General features: G+C 43.8%; 1 protein-coding gene across 2 annotated transcripts; it reads right to left on the bottom strand.

The window, feature by feature from the left end:
* Window positions 1-9,792: 9,792 nt before the first annotated feature.
* On the bottom strand, window positions 9,793-18,224 carry LOC123403339. Of its 2 annotated transcripts, none has more exons than XM_045097280.1 (5): window positions 17,861-18,224; window positions 11,677-11,754; window positions 11,495-11,579; window positions 11,163-11,251; window positions 9,793-10,327 (listed from the first exon to the last, which is right to left on the bottom strand). In XM_045097280.1, the coding sequence occupies exons 1-5, from the start codon at window positions 18,170-18,172 to the stop codon at window positions 10,175-10,177; spliced, it is 717 nt and encodes a 238-aa protein (XP_044953215.1). In that variant the 5' UTR covers window positions 18,173-18,224; the 3' UTR covers window positions 9,793-10,174. The 2 variants fall into 2 exon arrangements, with proteins under 2 accessions (XP_044953215.1, XP_044953216.1); XM_045097281.1 differs by having other exon boundaries at window positions 9,793-10,312; window positions 17,861-18,221.
* Between the last annotated feature and the right edge of the window lie 506 nt (window positions 18,225-18,730).

Here is an 18,730-nt window from a genome sequence, read left to right as displayed (position 1 = left end):
TGGGCCCTGGAATTATCAACGTCAGGAAAATGTTCTTTCTTTTCATAATATCTCCGGGTGGGAAATTGAGTGGAATGACAAATACAGGCCAACAACTGTATTGTGTTGCCGTCATACCATACACATTGAACCCATTCGTGCTGATGGCAACTCTAGGATGCCTTGGATCTTCCGATTTATCCTTATGTAATGCACCGAAGTGCCTCCACGCAAAACCATCTGAAGTGTGTACAAGCATCTTGTTCCCATCCGCATCTAGTTCGGTTCTTTTACCCAATTTGTGCCATGTCATCTGTCTAGCTGTCTCTTCGACCATGAAAAGACGTTGAAGTCTTGGTACGATTGGCAGATACCAAAGAACACTAATGGGGATTTTGGTCTGATTCTTCTCACACATACCGTTGTCTACCACAATATACCTGGAAGAATTGCAAATGGGGCAATAGTTCAAGGTCGCATACTCAAGCCTAAATAAGGCACATCCATTCTCACAGGCATGTATCTTCTCATAGGGCATCTTAAGTACACGGAGGATTTTCTATGACTGGTACATGTTTGCAGGCAGTAGATGGCCTTTGGGTAGAAAGCGTCCAAATATCGTCATCATCGCGTCGTAGCATTCTCTGCCTAGGTTGAATTGAGCCTTCAGAGCCATTACTTGCGCGATGGCATTCAGCTGACAAAGCTCAGTCTGCTCGTGGAGAGGACATTTTGAAGACTCCAACATTTCATAGAAGGCCTGCAGATTCCTCCATCTCATCGTCCGAATCCCGAGCATCATCAAAGTCTTGCACCATGTCTTCGATCTCGGTACCATGCTCGTCGGTGCGACGACGAATCACCTCAGCTCTGGCACGTTGGTCAGACTCATCGTGAAAAGTCCACACCGTATAATTAGGCGTAAAACCCCACTTCTGCAGGTGTTTACCCATTTCAAACTCTGTCTGCTTTTTCCAGTTGTGGTAGTTGGGACAGGGGCACCATGTTTTGCTGGACATTTGCAAATGCGGCTCTCACAAACCCCCTGGTTTTTGTTAACCATTCATTGGTCATGTATTTTTGACTAGGGTGACCAGTGTACATCCAAGCACGATCACTCATGTTGCCTAGCTACCTATGGGTGCACAAGAAATAAATATATAATTCATCATCTATATTCATCCGCTAATCAAGTTTGTCAGTTTTATTACGTCCATGCAACCTACACACTAATAGGTAAAGATAGGTCCTAATCCCACCCGAGTATGTGTAGATTAGGTTCGTTTTCCCATGCTCTACTCCAGATGCGATGCAGAATTTCGGCAGCACCTCCCCACTGTTCTCCTGATACACATCTTGGCAATAAGCAGAGAGGATGTGTACCCGGAGAACAACATGGAGGCATTGATGAAATTCCGCATCGGATCCGGAGCACAGCATACGGGAAAACGAACGCAATCTACACATACTCGGGCTGTCCATGGATAACGTTGGACAATTCGAAAGGATGGCGGTTATAAATATGCAAAGACATGCATACTTATAGATGTTGCCCTTTCGAACGGGAGACGCATACTGGTCACGCATACTCATGATTGAAGAAATCTATAGCTAGCAAGTTTCATCGGCACGAAGACCAGAATATAGCAAATTAAGGGGGTAGGAGGAGAAGTCATTTGTGCTCACCAAAAAACGCAGGGGCGGAGCTCGTCCAACGCACGTGGAGGTCGTCGAACAACTGCACATTGAAATTCACATGATCAACACAAATATGATGTTTTTAACATAATCGGAAAATATGTGACCTAACTCATAATTTACAAAACTATGACCTCGTCGACCTCTAGAAGGCCGAAAAGCACCTTCTCGTTCAACGGTAGGCAAAAGAGGTGTCGGGGGTCGGGGCTTAGTGGCGTCGACGGTTGGTGGTGTTGGGTGTCGGTGGCATCGGGGGTCGGGGGTTAGTTGCGTTGGTGGTCGGGGGTCAGTGTCGTCAGGGATCGAGGGTTACTGGCGTCGGGGGTTGGGGTCTTTTCGGTCAACAAGAGGCCGAAGAGGTGTCGGGGTCGGGGGTTGGGGGTCAGTGGCGTCGGGGGGTCGGGGTAGGGGTTCGGGGGTCGGGGGTTGAGGGTCAGTGGTGTCGGGGGTTGGGGTCGGGGGTCGAGGGTCAGTAGCGTCGGGAGTCGAGGGTCAGTGGCGTCGGGAGTCGCGGGTCAATGGCGTCGGGCGTCGGGCGTCGGGGGTTAGTGGCGTCGAGGGTCGGGGGTCGAGGGTCAGGAGTCGGGTGTCAGTGGCGTCGGGCGTCGGGCGTCGGGGGTCGGGAGTCGGGGGTCCGGGGTCCGGGGTCAGTGATGTCGTGAGTCGGGGGTCGGGAGTCGGTTGTCAGTGGCGTCGGGGGTCGGGGGTCGAGGGTCGGGGGTTGGTGGCGTCGGGCGTCGGGGGTCGTGGGCCGGGGGTCGGGGGTCGGGGTCCTCTTCTTTCTTCTTCTCATCTCTCCTCTTTTTCTTCTTCTTCTTCTTCTTCTTCTTGATCATCTTCATATTATTATTATTATTCTTTTTTCTCCTCCTCCTCCTCCTCTTCTTCTTTCTTTTCTCTTTCTCCTCCTCTCCTCTTTCTTCTTCTTCTTCTTCTTCTTCATTCTTCTAGTTTATTATTATCTTATTTTCTTCTAATTTTTTTTTTCTATCTATTTTTTTCTTTTCTATCTACTTTTTCTACCAAATAAACTAACTATGTAGAGATCCTACTATTAAAGATTGTAGCAAATCTGAGAAAGAGAGAGAGAGGACTGACCTGAACCAAGGAAGAGGCGGTCACCACTGTCGCAGTTGAGGAGACGAGGAGGTGGTCTGGCCGGCGATGGGAGGGCGAGGGAGGCGGCGAGGGAGGACGGCGAGGAGGGCGAGGGAGGCGGCGAGGGAGGACGGCGAGGAGGGCGAGGGCGCGGGCGCGGGCTGAGGGTGGACGGCGAGGGAGGCCGAGGGAGGACGGCGAGGAGGGCGAGGGCGCGAGCGGAGGGAGGAGGGCAAGGGCGAGGGCGCGGGCGGAGGGAGGACGGCGAGGAGGGCGAGGGCGAGGGCGCGGGCGGAGGGGGACGACGAGGGAGGCGGCGCTCGTAGAGAGGGGGGTGAGAGAGACAGAGAGAGGGGGCGAGGGCGATGGCTGGATCTGTCGGAGAGAGAGGGACGTGGGGTGGGGGAGACGGCCGTTACGGGGCTCCTCTCTTTGTCTTCCACCCCCCGACGGCAAAGAGGTGTAAGGCAGACGGCAAAGAGAGCGGCCATTATGGAGTGGGAGGGGGTGTGTGGTGGGCCGCCCCGTGCTCTTTGTCGTTTGCCCTCCTGCTCTTTGTCGTGCGCCAGCAGACGACAAAGACAAGACTGATGGCAAAGTGTATCTTTGCCATCAGTCTGCTTTTTGTCGTCCGTTTTTTGGTGACTGGCGGCAAATAGGGTCTTTGCCATCAGCCAGTAGACGGGCAAAGAAGAGGCTGACGGCAAATAACTGAATTCCAGTAGTGTTACCCAAAAGAGATAGTTGGGTATACCTTCTATCTCAGATCCGAGGGCAAAGTGTTTGTCGCTAAGAATGGAGCTTTTCTTGAGAAAGAGTTTATCTCAAAAGAATTGAGTGAGAGGAAGATAGAACATGATGAGGTTGCGGAACCTCTGCTTCAACAAGATGGTGGCGCAGGACAGAAAGAAATTTCAGTCGAGGCTACACCAGTTGAAGAGGAAGCTAATGGTGATGATCATGAAGCTTAAGATCAAGTTATTGGCGGACCTCGCAGGTTGACAAGAGCACGTACTGCTCCTGAGTGGTTCGAGAATCCTGTCTTGTCTATCATGTTGTTGGACAACAATGAGCCTGTGAATTATGGAGAAGCGATGGTGGGCCCAGATTTCAACAGATGGTTAGAAGACATGAAATCCGAGATAGGATCTATGTATGAAAACAAAGTATGGACTTTGGAAGTATTACCTGAAGGTCGCAAGGCTATTCATAACAAATGGCTCTTTAAGAAGAAGACGGACGCGGACGGTAATGTGACTATTTATAAAGCTCGACTTGTGGCAAAGGGTTTTTCACAAGTTCAAGGAGTTGACTACGACGAGACATTCTCACCCGTAGCAATGCTTAAGTCCGTCTGAATCGTGTTAGCAATAGCTGCATTTTTTGATTATGAAATCTGGTAGATGGATGTCAAAACGGCGTTCCTTAATGGGTTTCTTAAGGAAGAGTTGTATATGATGCAACCCGAAGGTTTTGTCGATCTAGAGAATGCTGACAAGGTGTGCAAGCTCCAGCGATCCATTTATGGACTGGTGCAAGCATCTCGGAGTGGGAATCAACGCTTTGATGAGGCGATCAAGGCGTTTGGATTTGTACAAGTTTTTGGAGAAGCTTATATTTACAAGAAAGTGAGTGGGAGCTCTATAGCGTTTCTAATATTATATGTGGATGACATATTGCTGATTGGAAACAATGTGGAGTTTTTGGAAAGCGTAAAGGATTACTTGAATAAAAGTTTTTCAATGAAAGACCTAGGAGAAGCTGCTTACATATTGGGCATAAAGATCTATAGAGATAGGTCGATATGCCTAATAGCTCTTTCACAAAGCACATACCTTGATAAAGTTTTGAAGAAGTTCAAAATGGAACAATCCAAGAAGGGGTTCTTGCCTGTGTTACAAGGTATAAAGTTGAGTAAGACTCAATGTCCAATAACTGCGGAAGGTAGAGAAAAGATGAGTGTCGCACCCTATGCTTCAGCCATAGGGTCTATCATGTATGCAATGTTGTGCACAAGACCGGATGTCAGCCTGACCATAAGTATGGCAGGCAGGTTTCAAAGAGATCCAGGAGTGGACCACTGGGCGGCGGTCAAGAACATTCTGAAGTACCTGAAAAGGACTAAGGAAATGTTTCTCGTTTATGGAGGTGACGAAGAGCTCATCATAAAGGGTTACGTCGATGCAAGCTTTGACACTGATCCGGATGACTCTAAGTCACAAACCGGATACGTATTTATTCTTAACGGGGGTGCGGCAAGCTGGTGCAGTTCCAAGCAAAGCGTCGTAGCTGGTTCTACATGCGAAGCGGAGTACATAGCTGCCTCAGAGGCGGCTAAGGAGGGTGTCTGGATGAAGCAATTCATGTCAGATCTTGGAGTAGTGTCAAGTGCACTTGATCCAATCAATATGTTCTGTGACAACACTGGTGCCATTTCTCTAGCCAAGGAACCAAGGTTTCACAAGAGGACCAGACACATAAAGTGACGCTTCAACGCCATCCGCGATTACATCAAGGAAGAAGACATAAATATTTGCAAAGTGCACACGGATCTGAATGTTGCAGATCCGCTGACTAAACCTCTTTCACGAGCAAAGCATGAACAACACCAGAACTGTATGGGTGTTAGATTCATTACACTGTAAATCACATGAAGATGTGAGGCTAGATAATTGACTCTATTGAAAGTGGGAGACTTTTGGAAATATGCCCTAGAGGCAATAATAAAACAGTTATTATTATATTTCTTGTTTCAAGATAATCGTTTATTATCCATGTTATAACTGTATTGAATGGAAACATAAATGCATGTGTGGATATAAAGACAAAACAATGTCCCTAGTGGGTCTCTAGTTGACTAGCCTGTTGATCAAGGATGGTTAAGGTTTTCTAGTCATGGACAAGTGTTGTCACTTGATGACGGGATCACATCATTACGAGAATGATGTGATGGACAAGACCCAAACTATAAACGTAGCATATGATCGTGTCATTTTATTGCTATTGTTTTCTGCATGTCAAGTATTCATTCCTATGACCATGAGATCATGTAACTCACTGACACCGGAGGAATGCCTTGTGTGTATCAAACGTCGCAACGTTACTGGGTGAAAATAAAGGTACTCTACAGGAATCTCCGAATGTGTCCGTTGAGTTAGTATGGATCAAGACTGGGATTTGTCACTCCATGTGACGGAGAGGTATCTCGGGGCCCACTCAGTAATACAACATCACAAACAAGCCTTGCAAGCAATGTGACTAAAAATTTAGCCACTGGATCTTGTATTACGGAACGAGTAAAGAGACTTGCCAGTAACGAGATTGAAATAGGTATTGGGATACCGACGGTCGAATCTCGGGCAAGTAACATACCGCAGGACAAAGGGAATGGTATACGGGATTATATGAATCCTTGACATAGAGGTTCAACTGATAAGATCTTCGTAGAATATGTAGGATCCAATATGGGCGTCCAGGTCCCGCTATTGGATATTGACCGGAGAGTGTCTGAGGTTATGTCTACATAGTTCTCGAACCCGCAGGGTCTGCACACTTAAGGTTCGGTGACGTTTCGGTATAGTTGAGTTGTAGGTGCTGGTGACCGAAGTTTTTTCGGAGTCCCGGATGAGATCCCGGACGTCACGAGGAGTTTCGGAATGGATTTCGGGCATTACCGGCAGTGTACCGGAAGTGACGAATGGGTTTTGGGGTCCACCAGGTGGGCCCACCACTCCCCAAGGGGGCCACATGGACTTGATGGTGGCGCAACAGCCCTTGATGGGCTAACGAGCCAACCAAAGAAGGCCCATGAGGAAAAAGGTGGAAAATCCAAAAGAGGTGAACAACTTGAAGAGGAGTCCTAATCCAAGTAGGATTGGAGGAGGACTCCTCCCCTCCTAGTTCGGCCGAGCCCAAGGGAGGCTCCCTTGGTGCACAAGCCTACCCCCTCCTTCCTCCTACATATACTAGAGGTTTGAGGGTTTTTGAGACACAATATTCAGCCACGTGCTACCCTCTCCTCTAGTTCGTAGTTCTTCCTCTAGATCGGATTTCTGCGGTGCTTAGGCGAAGCCGTGCAGGAATAGATCACCACCATCACCGACATGTCGTCACGCTGCCGGAGAACTCATCTACTTCCCCGTCTCTCTTGCTGGATCAAGAAGGCGGAGATCGTCATCGAGCTGTACGTGTGCTGAATGCGGAGGTGCCATCCGTTCGGTACTAGATCGGGACGGATCGTGGGACGGCGGCGATTTGGATCGCGATGACGTTCCACTACATCAACCTCGTTTCTTAACGCTTCCCGCTTAGCGATCTACAAGGGTATGTAGATCCGATCTCCCTCTTGTAGATGATCATCACCATGATAGGTCTTCGTGTGCGTAGGAAATTTTTTGTTTCCCATGCAATGTTCCCCAACAGTACTGTGGTAGCCCTTGTTGAGAGTTTGGTGCTAGTAGCCTCTTGGTCATGGCTTTGCGCAGGTCGAACACTTGGTAATGTTGCTCGCACGGCTACTGGAACCGGAGTAAAATTTCCACGGGAGGAGCCGCCCCCCTGGGCACTTGCACTTTCAAGTTCTAATCATACGTGATCCTCGCTCGCCTTGCCCGACTGAGCAGTGGCCCAGTCGCGCGTGGCAGAACTCTTGCGGCCATCGTTCATCGATGCCCTCCACCAGTGGCTAGATCCTCTTCGAGACAGGAGTAATGAGCTAGGGTTTGGTTGTGCCGCGCGAGTGGCAGTTCCGGTCTCCCCGAGTTCCTCGTCTCTGCTCGACAACCAAAGGATCGATCGATTCATATCCTGATTTTCTCGAGTTGGTTGTAGCCCACGTTAAGAAAGGGTGCACGACCTCCTCGTTGTGCTAACAAAGGCCCAATAAAGAAGAAAATGAACACGATGGCCTAGTAATAAAGCAGTTTTCCTTTTTGCAATGTATTTTTCACAAGTTTTCAACGTATGTGAGCAACTTTTACGATTCTTACGTCGTCGGAAGCTCACGGACGTTTTGGAAAGTGGCGACGTCGAGCCCGGGCACGTGCCCAGGGTGCCCGGACAGTAAAATCACGGCTATTATCACTGCCATGTACAATGGAAAATGGATGAGGCACTTCAAGATTCTCTCGACACCTGCGTTGAGGAGTTTGCCATTCTTTGGCACACCATCCAGATTGTGCAACTGACGACTGAGACTCAAAATTCTTTAATGTGACGTTGGACCGCTAATGGCGATTACCGTGCATCATGAGCCTACTCCCTCCACTTTTCCGGGTGTTTCAAGCCTACCTCCGCCCTGAATGCTTGGAGCTCGGATGCCCCTCCTAAGTGTAAAATGTTTGTTTGGCTGGCCATTCATGGTCGCTGCCTAACCGTTGTTAATCTCCGGCATCTTGGATGGGACCACGAGCCAAGGTATGTGCTCTGCCTAGGCTCTGCTGAAACGCGCAATCATCCTTTTGCCACCTGCCCCTTCGCTTCAGAGCTCTGGTGTCTTGTTAGTTGTCACGCACAAGCTACGTTTGCCACCAACATTCCTGCCATCAGATTGATCCCTTGATGCTTAGCATGACTGTACTTTTGCGAAGTTTAACAAGGATCGTGTAAAGACCTGGAGACCAGTGATTGCTATAACATGTTGGTCCATCTGAAACGAGAGGAAAGAGGGCATCATCCGCCATACTTCCGGCTAGATCTCGGTTTCTGGCTGCTCGAAATCTTTTGTTGTTGTTTTTTCTTTCTTCTCGTATTAGTTGTCTTTCTCTACAGTTTGCTCAGGCCAATTGCTTGAACTTTATGACTATACTCCCCTTAACGCAATGAAAGCAGTATCAACTACATTTCATCATTTTTAAATGGCAATTCAAGACATGTTCGACCATGTTTTAAATTTTTTTCTGAATCCGATATATATAAACACATTTTTGCGTGTTTGTTCAGTCAGTTCCGTATCTAGTCCATATTGAAATATTTAAAACATCTCATATTTTGTGAATGTATTGGAGTACTTCTGACAGGGTTGTCCATGTCCCCGACGATGTGGTGAAACAACAGACGCCATGAGGGTTAAAGGGGTGTTTGGGCAATTGGTCTGTCGTAAAATCCATCTCATTAGAGTTGGCCAATTGTTGGTTCGGAAATTGAGGGAAGGAAAAAAGATAGAACACTACATATATGCACCAATACATGATTGTCGTTTTTACTCCTTAGAGAACCAACCTCGGTCTACATGGTTAGTGGAGTGATTGTACCTCGGCACGTTACACATTGCCCCTATTTGGATACTCTAACCTGGTTAGAGTTAGAGTTAGATTCTAACCCTTGAACTAACCTGAACTAACTCTAACTCTAAAGATATCTTTCTTAATCATTTGGCTACTTTGACCTCTCTCTTTTCCTGGACCCCACCTACTCTAACCCAAAAAAACACCTCTTGGGTGGGTTAGAGTTTTTGGATGGGTTAGATGCATCTAACCAACTCTAACCCACCTGTTTGGATCTTTAAGGGTTAGATGACTCAAATCTAACCCACTCTAACTCTAACCCTAGGATCCAAACAGGGCCATTATTCTAGGCCTAACTCTTGATTCAAAATTGCCCGTTTCGAAACCACAAACCATGTGCGCCTCAGACTGCACTTGCATTTTATCTAAAAATGGCGGTGGCATACTTGTGAAAACAGCTACTCCCTCTATAAACTAATATAACAGTGTTTAGATAATTAAAATAATAATCTAAACTAATATGAGAGTGTTTATAGATAATTAAAATAATGATCTAAACGTTTTTATATTAATTTACGGAGGGAATACATGGAGAAGATGTTGAGTAGTACTCCCTCCGTTTCATAATATAAGTCTTTTTAGAGATTTCACTAGAAGACTAAATATGTATATAGACATACTTTAGAGTGTAGATTCACTCATTTTGCTTCGTATGTAGTCCCCTAGTGAAATCGCTTAAAAGATTTATATTTAGAAAAGAAGGGAGTACAACAAGACGGAAACAAACTTCGGGTTTTGTGGCCAGACTTCCTTTCTTCTTTTGAGGGGAAGCAGCCAGATGTCTCGCTTTTACACACTTCACACTGGTTTTCAACTCTCAGGCCCAAACTACAAAGGGCTTAGTAATAGTATAAGCCCAGTTGCCGCAATTATATCGATCTTCCCAAGAATGTCCCCTCCGCTACATCAATTTTACCAACAATCAGCAGTGAATAACGTAACAAATTGTGAGAAGAGCAACTGGAACGGAAACGCCTGCTCCAAAAAAGACAGACATCCTAACCCCAGATCCAAGCAAAAGCTTAGTGTACCTCCCTGGCAGTGTGTTGATCAAGGCCGGGTAAAACCACATGGATCTGAAGCTTCTGTTAAGTTGTACTACTAGTTATCACTCATTAACTACACTTCACCACAAATGGATTGAAAGCATTTAGAAACTGTGAGGTCCGCATCCCGAGCTTGAGGTCAACTTCTCCACCACCTAGCCAGAAGAAATCCTCATCCAGCTTGGTGATAGCTTCATCTATGATAACCTGACGATAAACCCACTGTATAAGATGCCTTGCAAATTTCAGATTATAATCTTGGCAGTTGAGAGAAACAAATAAAGCAACCAATGATACAATACAGAATATCCAAAATGGCTGTCATTCATTTAGAACACCTGTTTGAGCAATAATTTATCAGAAGAACGACTTGATAAGTTGTTTCAGTCTAGTCACAGTTGAAAGTTGGAACCATATATCTATTGTTTCGTACCATCAATTTACTCCTACAGAATTTGAGAAGGACTAGGAAAGTTCAAGAAGACAGTACATTAGGCGGAAATTGCGTTTGGTGGCCGAGCTCCATGGAGGCCTTTAAATTAGAAATTCAAATTTCATGAAAATTCATATTTTTACATTTCAAAAAATTCTGAAAAAAAATACAGGGATAAGTGAAGGCGTAACACACATGTGTGTAAATTTTCAGAAAAAAATAGAATGAAATGAGGGCTGTGCAAAAAAGACAAATCTGAGGCTTTTTTACACATGACACTATTCATCGTTTCAGGCCATAAATTTATCTTTTTTGTACAGATCGTATTTCATCCTAAATTTTTACACACATACACATAACATCCTTCTTTACTTGCATATTTTTGTCAGATTTTTTTAAAACCGAAAAGTTTGAATTTTGAATTATTCAAAAATGGAGGCCGAGCTCCAAACGTCTGCACTCGTACATTAGGCATATATATAATGAAAGATGTGATATGCAAAATAAGTGATTTATCTCTTATGTAGTATCGTTGTTCTTCAGTTTGAATATAACCCTTGCGATAGTATCTTCACCAACATAAATCCTTCAAGAGGCAACATGGTAACAACAAAATTCCATTACCGGTATATCTGTTTTCATTCCAATGCATGTCACACCATTGTGCACAAACCCCGTAAGCATGTGTGACTCCTCTTCTGGTGCGAGCCTCACTGCACCAAACAAAAGTAGACATTTAAATTTTCTGATACTGCAATAGTATCTGCAGCCATACCTGAAGATCTTGAAACTTGAGCAGATTGGTATATGCATTTATATTTATATTTTTATTTAAGCTACAGACAATGATGATTCTGAAGAAACATATGACTAACAAAGATTGATGGTACATACATCTGCCTGCAAATGAATAATTTGAGATTGTAGAATTTTCAATACACTGGAAACAATCTTACTGTTAAATCTCTTTTTGGGTATCTGATTCTCATTTAGGGTATACAGGAAGTTCTTGATGTTTTCAGCATTAAGCCGTGCCATGTACTGCAAAAGATATTCAAGTTATCAACATAAAATATACTGTGCGGAGTATTTTAGTATGAAGATGATACTTTCATACTTTGAGATTTTAAAAGGTTACCTGAACAATAACAACATAATATTTAGAATTCTTGGGGTTACTGCAGTCAACTACATCTGCAGCAGCTTTGGTATTCACCTACAAAAAGTGGACGTGATTCAGAGAACATATCCATGGATACCAAGCGTTAAACGATGCAATAAAAAGAGAAGGGAGAGATACTACTGACATAAAATCAACCTATTAACACTTTAGAAGCACAAAAGAAAAAATCTGTTGAAAAGAAATCCGAAATAAAAGGAGAACGGAGAGATACTATTCACATATTAATCAGCAAACAAATTTAGGCTTCAATTCTCAAATTTGGGCATAAACAAATCGGACCTAGTCTGGAATCCACTGAATCATTACGACAACAGATTAGCAAAAACTTTCTCTTCCAATGAGCATTAGTAAACAAGAAAAGAAGTAGCAAGGACACTAATCAATTAAGTGTTGACATTAAAAATAAAAAGCTAATTTTGATTAGCCAAATTGTAAGGACCCATTAAACTATAAATGTCGTGGCCAGGTGTCAACGTGCCCTAGCTCATAACAATAAGATCTACTATCATTAACCTACGTATAACAATCTACCTCACAGACATCCACACTCAAATCAATGACAAGTTGACAACACACATTTTGTGCTAAAAACAACCATCCAATCCCTAGTTCTCAACAAGGTCTACCTAGCACCCTCCAACATATAACGGCATGCCAAAAACTAGTTAGCACAAATCTGTATCTTTGTTTGTCCGCCAACTAGAGACTTCTCTTTTTTGCATGGAAGCTAATGGCAGGTTGATCTTACAATCTTAACATATAATATAAATCCACCATAATTACCTACAATCCAAACACTAGTTGACACAACAACTCTTTATCATCAATAAATTAAACTTATTAGTTGCAGCATTATTTGAACTGGCATGGTAAATGAAAATGAGAACATTCTTTTCGTCAACAAGAACAGCACTTCTGCAAACATTATGGCACAACCATACAGTGAAAATACAACTGTTTTCTGAACAAATCATTGAGGTTCGTAACAGCCTTTTGCTCTCGTTGATCACGAATTGTAGACCCTAATCTAAGATTAATGCATTTTACATCCAGTAAATCATACTCCCTCCGTCCCAAAATTCTTGTCTTAGATTTGTCTAGATATGAATGTATCTAGTCACGTTTTAGTATTTAGATACATCCATTTCTAGACAAACTTAAGACAAGAATTTTGGGACGGAGGGAGTACGTATTAGCAATCCTTCAGGCTAGTGCCTATTTAAATACATTATAACTAGGCACTCTAAGAAGCCTCTCAGGCTATTAGACTTTGGAACCGTCCATTCTTGCGATCTGATCGTACATGGTCGTCTGATTCACATAAATGTTATGTTTAGCGCGCCGTAAGATGAATCTAGCGCGGATGCCTAAAAGGGCCGCTTCTCCTGTAGCATTTTTGGAGGTCTGTGGTTGTTCGGGTCCAACGGCGCCGGGGGGGGGGGGGGGGGGGGGGGGGGGGGGGGGGGGGAATGGGCCGCTCAACCTCAACTGTACACTCCTCCCTCCCAACCTCTCCCCTCCTCTCCTTGGAGATGAACGGACCTACGCCGCCGCCGCCGCTACAACGAGTATCTCTGGCAGTTGCCCCTCCCAGCACCCCCTCCGCCGCAAGGATCTATATATTCACTGCTTTCTTCCCTCCCCCGCCCTCCTCGGCATGCAGTGGCGCCGTCATGCCACCACATGCGATTTCATGGATGTCTTTGGATCTGAAGGAAACATCAGAACCACTCCTTGATGACTCTTAGCGCAGACTCCCTATGCCAAGACGTAGCTGTTCTGTTTATAGGCTCTACCTGGCCAGGATCGCCCTTCATACTGTCAGCTCCCTAATTTGTAGTTTCACATGCCAAGTATATTTTCCATCTACTGGTTCATGTGGAAATATATGCTTAGGAGTCAGGCTTCTATCCCTGCAGCATATTGTGATGCATCAATGGCTAAGAATCAAATATAAAACCAAAAGTTCAGTTTCTTCTCGACCAGGTTAATAATAGTTTATTTAGTTGATTTCATGCAATTTAGAGAAGATTTATATTTATCATATTCACTGTGTATTCATTGTGTAGTCTCCTACATATAAAGTTCTGCGCTTGCCCTCCTTCATCACCTGATTGTAGTTTCAGTGAGTTAGAGCCTGTTTGGGACTACTCCGCTTCTTAAAATTTAGCTCTGCTTTAGAAAACGCAAGCCAAACAGGATAGCTCCACTACTTACCGCTCCGCAAAAAAAATAGAATCTGGGGTACAACTTCATGTTTTTTGTGAAGCTCTTTAGGAGGTGCTCCAAAAAAATATGGAAGCTGGAGTTGGCAGGAAATTACCCACCACTGCCACCAGTAAGTGGATACCCCTTCGTTTCTCCCCACTCATCCAATCAGATATATCCTTTCCACCAAATTCCTCATTCTTAAAGCTGGAGCTAGATGGAAGCCAAACACTCTCTTTGAAAGAGTTACAACTTCTGTATGAAACCGATCCAAAGTGAATTTGATGGAGCGGAACTGAATTTTATGAAGTAGAGTAGTCCCAAAGAGGCCCTTAACTTATAACAATTTTGATCTGTCCACTAGGGCATGCTCCTGAATCGATGTGTCTCTGACATAGCTCGGGGCTATTGACAACAGGACTGGTACAGTATGTTCACTTGTGAGACATTGTCCATTCACTTCACCTGGATGTCAACGCTGACGATGAGGCTATTAGTTTCATCCACATGCAATGCAGTTATTCGAGGCAAGCTTGGAACCATTGAGTTTGTGTGGTTCTCATCGATAATGCTGTGCCTATTCCCGTTGGTTTGGATGTCCTTGAGAGTGGTGGATCATATCCATGAGCATTTTGCAGAAAAATAAACGGTGTGGTCTTGGTTCCCTGGGTATGCTAACTGTATGGAGCTTATGGAAGCAGACAAACACCAAGGTGTTCGCTAACACCAGCCAACAGAGAAAGGAAGAAGAACCGAGCTCTCAAATCATTTCCGACCTGCAACTTTGATTATTGGCTGGAGGAGCAGGTGTAGCATCCTTGTGTGAGTAGTAGCGTTAGTTCTAGGAGACGGTGTGCTGTTGCTTTTCTCTTGCAATTTGTTTTCTTCTCCTTCACTAAAAATGGTAGCTAGGTAATTTGTGTACTCTAGAAAAAACTATAGTAAGTTTAAATCTTAATTGCGTCATTGAAGAATAAAGACAACAATTGTTCAGTTCACATGTAGGATATTTGATGTCCGATGGATGATTTCATAGAACCCCCATGTCCCAGGATGAGAAGTTAATTTCTCATTCCCTAATTTCATTAATTTCCTGTCAGTTTTCTTTATCCTTTTGATAATATTTGTTAGTGTAGTATTATACCTTTTCATTTAATTGGAATATGATGCAATACTTTTTTACATGATTCTTGTTTTATTTTTGGATCAGATCTACTTAGGTCGAATAACAAACAGAGGAGACTAAAGTACCTCCCTCTACTAATGTCTCCAATAGCATGGGTGTAGTGGTCAGGGGCGTAGCCAGGCCCCGGGCTACCGCTGGCCATGGCCTTGGGCGTGGCAACACTTTCCTTTGTTTACTGTTTGTATAGTAGCACAATAAATCACTGTTTAACACTGTCCACTTGCTGTTGGCCCGGGCGTTGCGAATTCCTGGCTACGCAAATGTGGTGTGATATGCTTCATTTCCTATGACTGTGTAGTATAATGATTTGATATATTAATCAGCACGCCGGGTCCAGTTGGTGTGAAAAAAACAGTTACATTTTTGTTTTACCCTTTTCTTTTGCAGGTGGGAATTCCATCATTTCAATTGTCAAGCACCCAACAGAGGCTAGATTTGGATACTGCTTCAAGTATCCAATACGCAACTAGGGGCATCAAAACTCGTTATATCGTCACCATTTAATCTGCTATCTGTATGATTCTCTTTACCTGATGTAAAATTTAAGCAATTCGTGTTCTGTGAAGTGGAGAAACCAAATGTATCGATTCTTATTAATGAGTATTGGTTTCATTTATGTGATCTATGCGCTTCAATCTATCTCTTTTTCAAATCAGTTGGACACAAAACAAAGATTTTACGTAAACAGTTGGATAACCAAAGGCTTGAATATTATATATCTTGAGTTCTCAATCTACATATATGCAGGGAAAGGAGAAATGGAGAGATATATGTTACAGTATATGTGGATTGCACTAGCCCTTTCCATCAGTTCGGACTTTTGGTTGCGTTGGCTAGTGCATGAAGCTTAACATGGTATCGGAGCTAAGGTCTTGAGTTCAAGTCCTGGTTTACGCAATTTATTAAAAAAATTGCTGGTAGCCCCCCTTTGTGTCCACGTAGAGGCCTCTTGAGTCATACGTGAGTTTTGCGCGCCGTCACTCTCTTCCGGTTGCACGTGTTGACTTGTCTTCCCCGTCACACGTGAGAGGGGGTGTTACAGTATATGTGGATTGCACTAGCCCTTTCCATCAATTCGGACTTTTGGTTGCGTTGGCTAGTGCATGAAGCTTAACAATATAATGTTGATGCGCTAACATATTTCTTCAGGCATGTGCGAGTAAATTTAATAGTTGTAGTAGTTGACCAGCCAGATAATAAATTCTTGGTATATGCCCTAATTATGTTACTTTTTGCAGAAATCATTTTATACTTGCACGAAAAAACATCATACTTTTCGGATTAAAATGCCTTCCTTTTCATATCATGCACGTTGTTAGAAAGAAAAAGACCAATGCATATGTAATGGAGGTGACTTCCATATACCACTCTCTCACTGGACAGTCTATTTTTTGTGAAAGGAGAAAAACTGTTTACATGTGGAAGTTAAGGCTTTATTTTATTTTTAACTTGGATAGTTATGGCTTCATACTGTAATTTCTAGAACTTCTTTTGAAGTTGTCTACATGTTTTCTTATACCCAACACAATTGAGTATTCCCATTTTGTCCAAACCAAAACTGAAGTACCAACTTTGCATCGTATGAAAAAAGAAAATAGATACACTATGTATTCTAATTAAAGTCAGTCTCCCACAAACTGGATACATGTTCACGTGCTTATTACATACCCCCTCCGTCCCAAAATAAGTGTCTTAAACTTAGTACAACTTTGTACTAGAGCTAGTACAAAGTTGAGACAGTTATTTTGGGACAAAGGGAGTATTACTGTTTGGAACTTCAAAATTACTTTCGTTAAATTTACTTCCCATGTACTTAGCACTTCTTATTCACATAGAGGACCAAGACAGGCAGTGTTTCATCATCCACTACTTTATTTAACTTTGACCTTGCTACCCCCATGCTCTCGCACCCTAGGGAAAATCCCATGTGTGCTGCTGCCACCGCTGTTGAGAAAGATTATGGAGGAGGTGAGGGCAAGAAGAAAGTACAAGACAAAGGGTGAGGACCTAGGAGCAACATGGTCCCACCACAACTAGCAAGAGACGTATCTTTGTGAAGTCGGTGAAAAAGGTAATAAAACTTACCAATTGCTCATCTTATTTATGTTGCATAGTTTTCTCTCTAAATTTAACTCTCTTTTCGTAAATTGTTTATAAACTTTCATTGATCTCTATTTTTTAGAAATTGTGTGTGCTTTTGCAGAAGAGAAGTCCCTTTAGTCCCTAGGAGGCATTATGATGATTTGCTCACATATGGATGTATTGGTCCGCTCTCAGCTGGATCACAAATGCATGCTTGCTAAGTTTTTCTTTTTTTATTTCTTTATCATTACATGTCTGATGATGTCGGCAATGGGAAATAACCAAGTTTACAAATAAGCAACATTTTCTTATGATATGAATGAAATTAACTTTCATGTTGCGTGTTTCAATATATATGTGCAAATACCTACCACCGGTTGTAAAAATGGACGGGTGCGGCAACGCGTGCGATCATGGTCTAGTATACATAACTACCAAACAATCAATTACTCCGATATTAAGTGACTCAACTTTGTACTAACTTTTTTGAAACAGAGGGAGTACTTCTCTAAATACACCGATAATATACACAGACCAACTGTTCAAATAAATGCCACAATGAAGTAAATACAGCCAATTGTAACAACGTAGCGTAATTGCGCAGGTCAGGTGTTCGACGAAAGGCATCATCGGGATATGAAAATGAAAGGGAAGAGGCCGTACCATGACTATGCTCTTGCAGAGCTGGGCGACTGAATGAGCGGCGAGGAGGTGGCGGCGCTCCTCGAGAGTGCGGTCGTAGTAGTCAGCTGGAACACGCCGGAAGGCAAAGTCGTGCACGCCGCGCGCGGCCAGGAGGGCCGAGAGCCGCTCCTCGGTGTCCCCCGCCTCCACCTCCGCCTCGGCGTCGGTGAGAGAGAGCGCCCCAAGACGGTGCTGCTGGGCAGCGAGCTCAAGATCCTCGACGCGGCGGAGGATGCGGAGCTGACGTGCCTCGAGATCGGCCGCGGCGGCGCCCATGGTCGATGTTGCCATGTTGTTGTTTTTTTTACGGGAAGGTCGATGTTGCCATGTTGGTAAAGGTTTCTCGACTCCAAGAGGCTGAGGAGGGCCAACTAAAACTTCCTCGCAGATCAGCATTTCGTACCAGCCCAGTTAGAGCTTCCTTCTTTTAGGCTTGGCCCAAATTTACATATACTATGCTTCCCAATTTTTAAGGAAAACCCTATTTGGCACTTATGCATGGAAAAGCCTACTTAACGCTTTTTGCGTCAAATAGTCGGGCAAATGCACATGGGAGCGTCAAACTGGGCCGGCCCATCTCCCTCTGCAGGCAGTTTCGGTCTCTGCTTCATTTTTTGGTCATTTTTTCTGTTTCGTTTTTTTCCTTTTTTTCCTTTTTCGTTTTTCTACTTCTGTTTCTTTTTTCCTTTTTTTCTATGGTTCTTTTTAAAACCTAAGTTCATGTTTTAACAAAATTCTGGAGATTCAGAAAATGTTCTTGATTCTAAAAAAATATTGTAAATTTCAAATATTTGTCTTTTTCAAAGACATTCCTAGCTTTAAAAAATATTCGGGATTTTAGAAAAATGT

The sequence above is a fragment of the Hordeum vulgare genome, chromosome 6H (assembly GCF_904849725.1).
Source record: "Hordeum vulgare subsp. vulgare chromosome 6H, MorexV3_pseudomolecules_assembly, whole genome shotgun sequence".
Lineage (NCBI taxonomy): Eukaryota > Viridiplantae > Streptophyta > Magnoliopsida > Poales > Poaceae > Hordeum > Hordeum vulgare.
This window is presented reverse-complemented; position numbering and strand designations above follow the sequence as displayed.

Coding starts and splice junctions, on each gene's coding strand:
- LOC123403339 (XM_045097280.1), bottom strand. CDS start 18,172: ATGGCAACATCGACCATGGGCGCCGCCGCGGCCGATCTCGAGGCACGT. Junction 11,580..11,676: donor ATTATGTTGTTATTGTTCAG/GTAACCTTTTAA, acceptor TATCTTTTGCAG/TACATGGCACGGCTTAATGC. Junction 10,328..11,162: donor GAATGAAAACAGATATACCG/GTAATGGAATTT, acceptor CATCTTATACAG/TGGGTTTATCGTCAGGTTAT.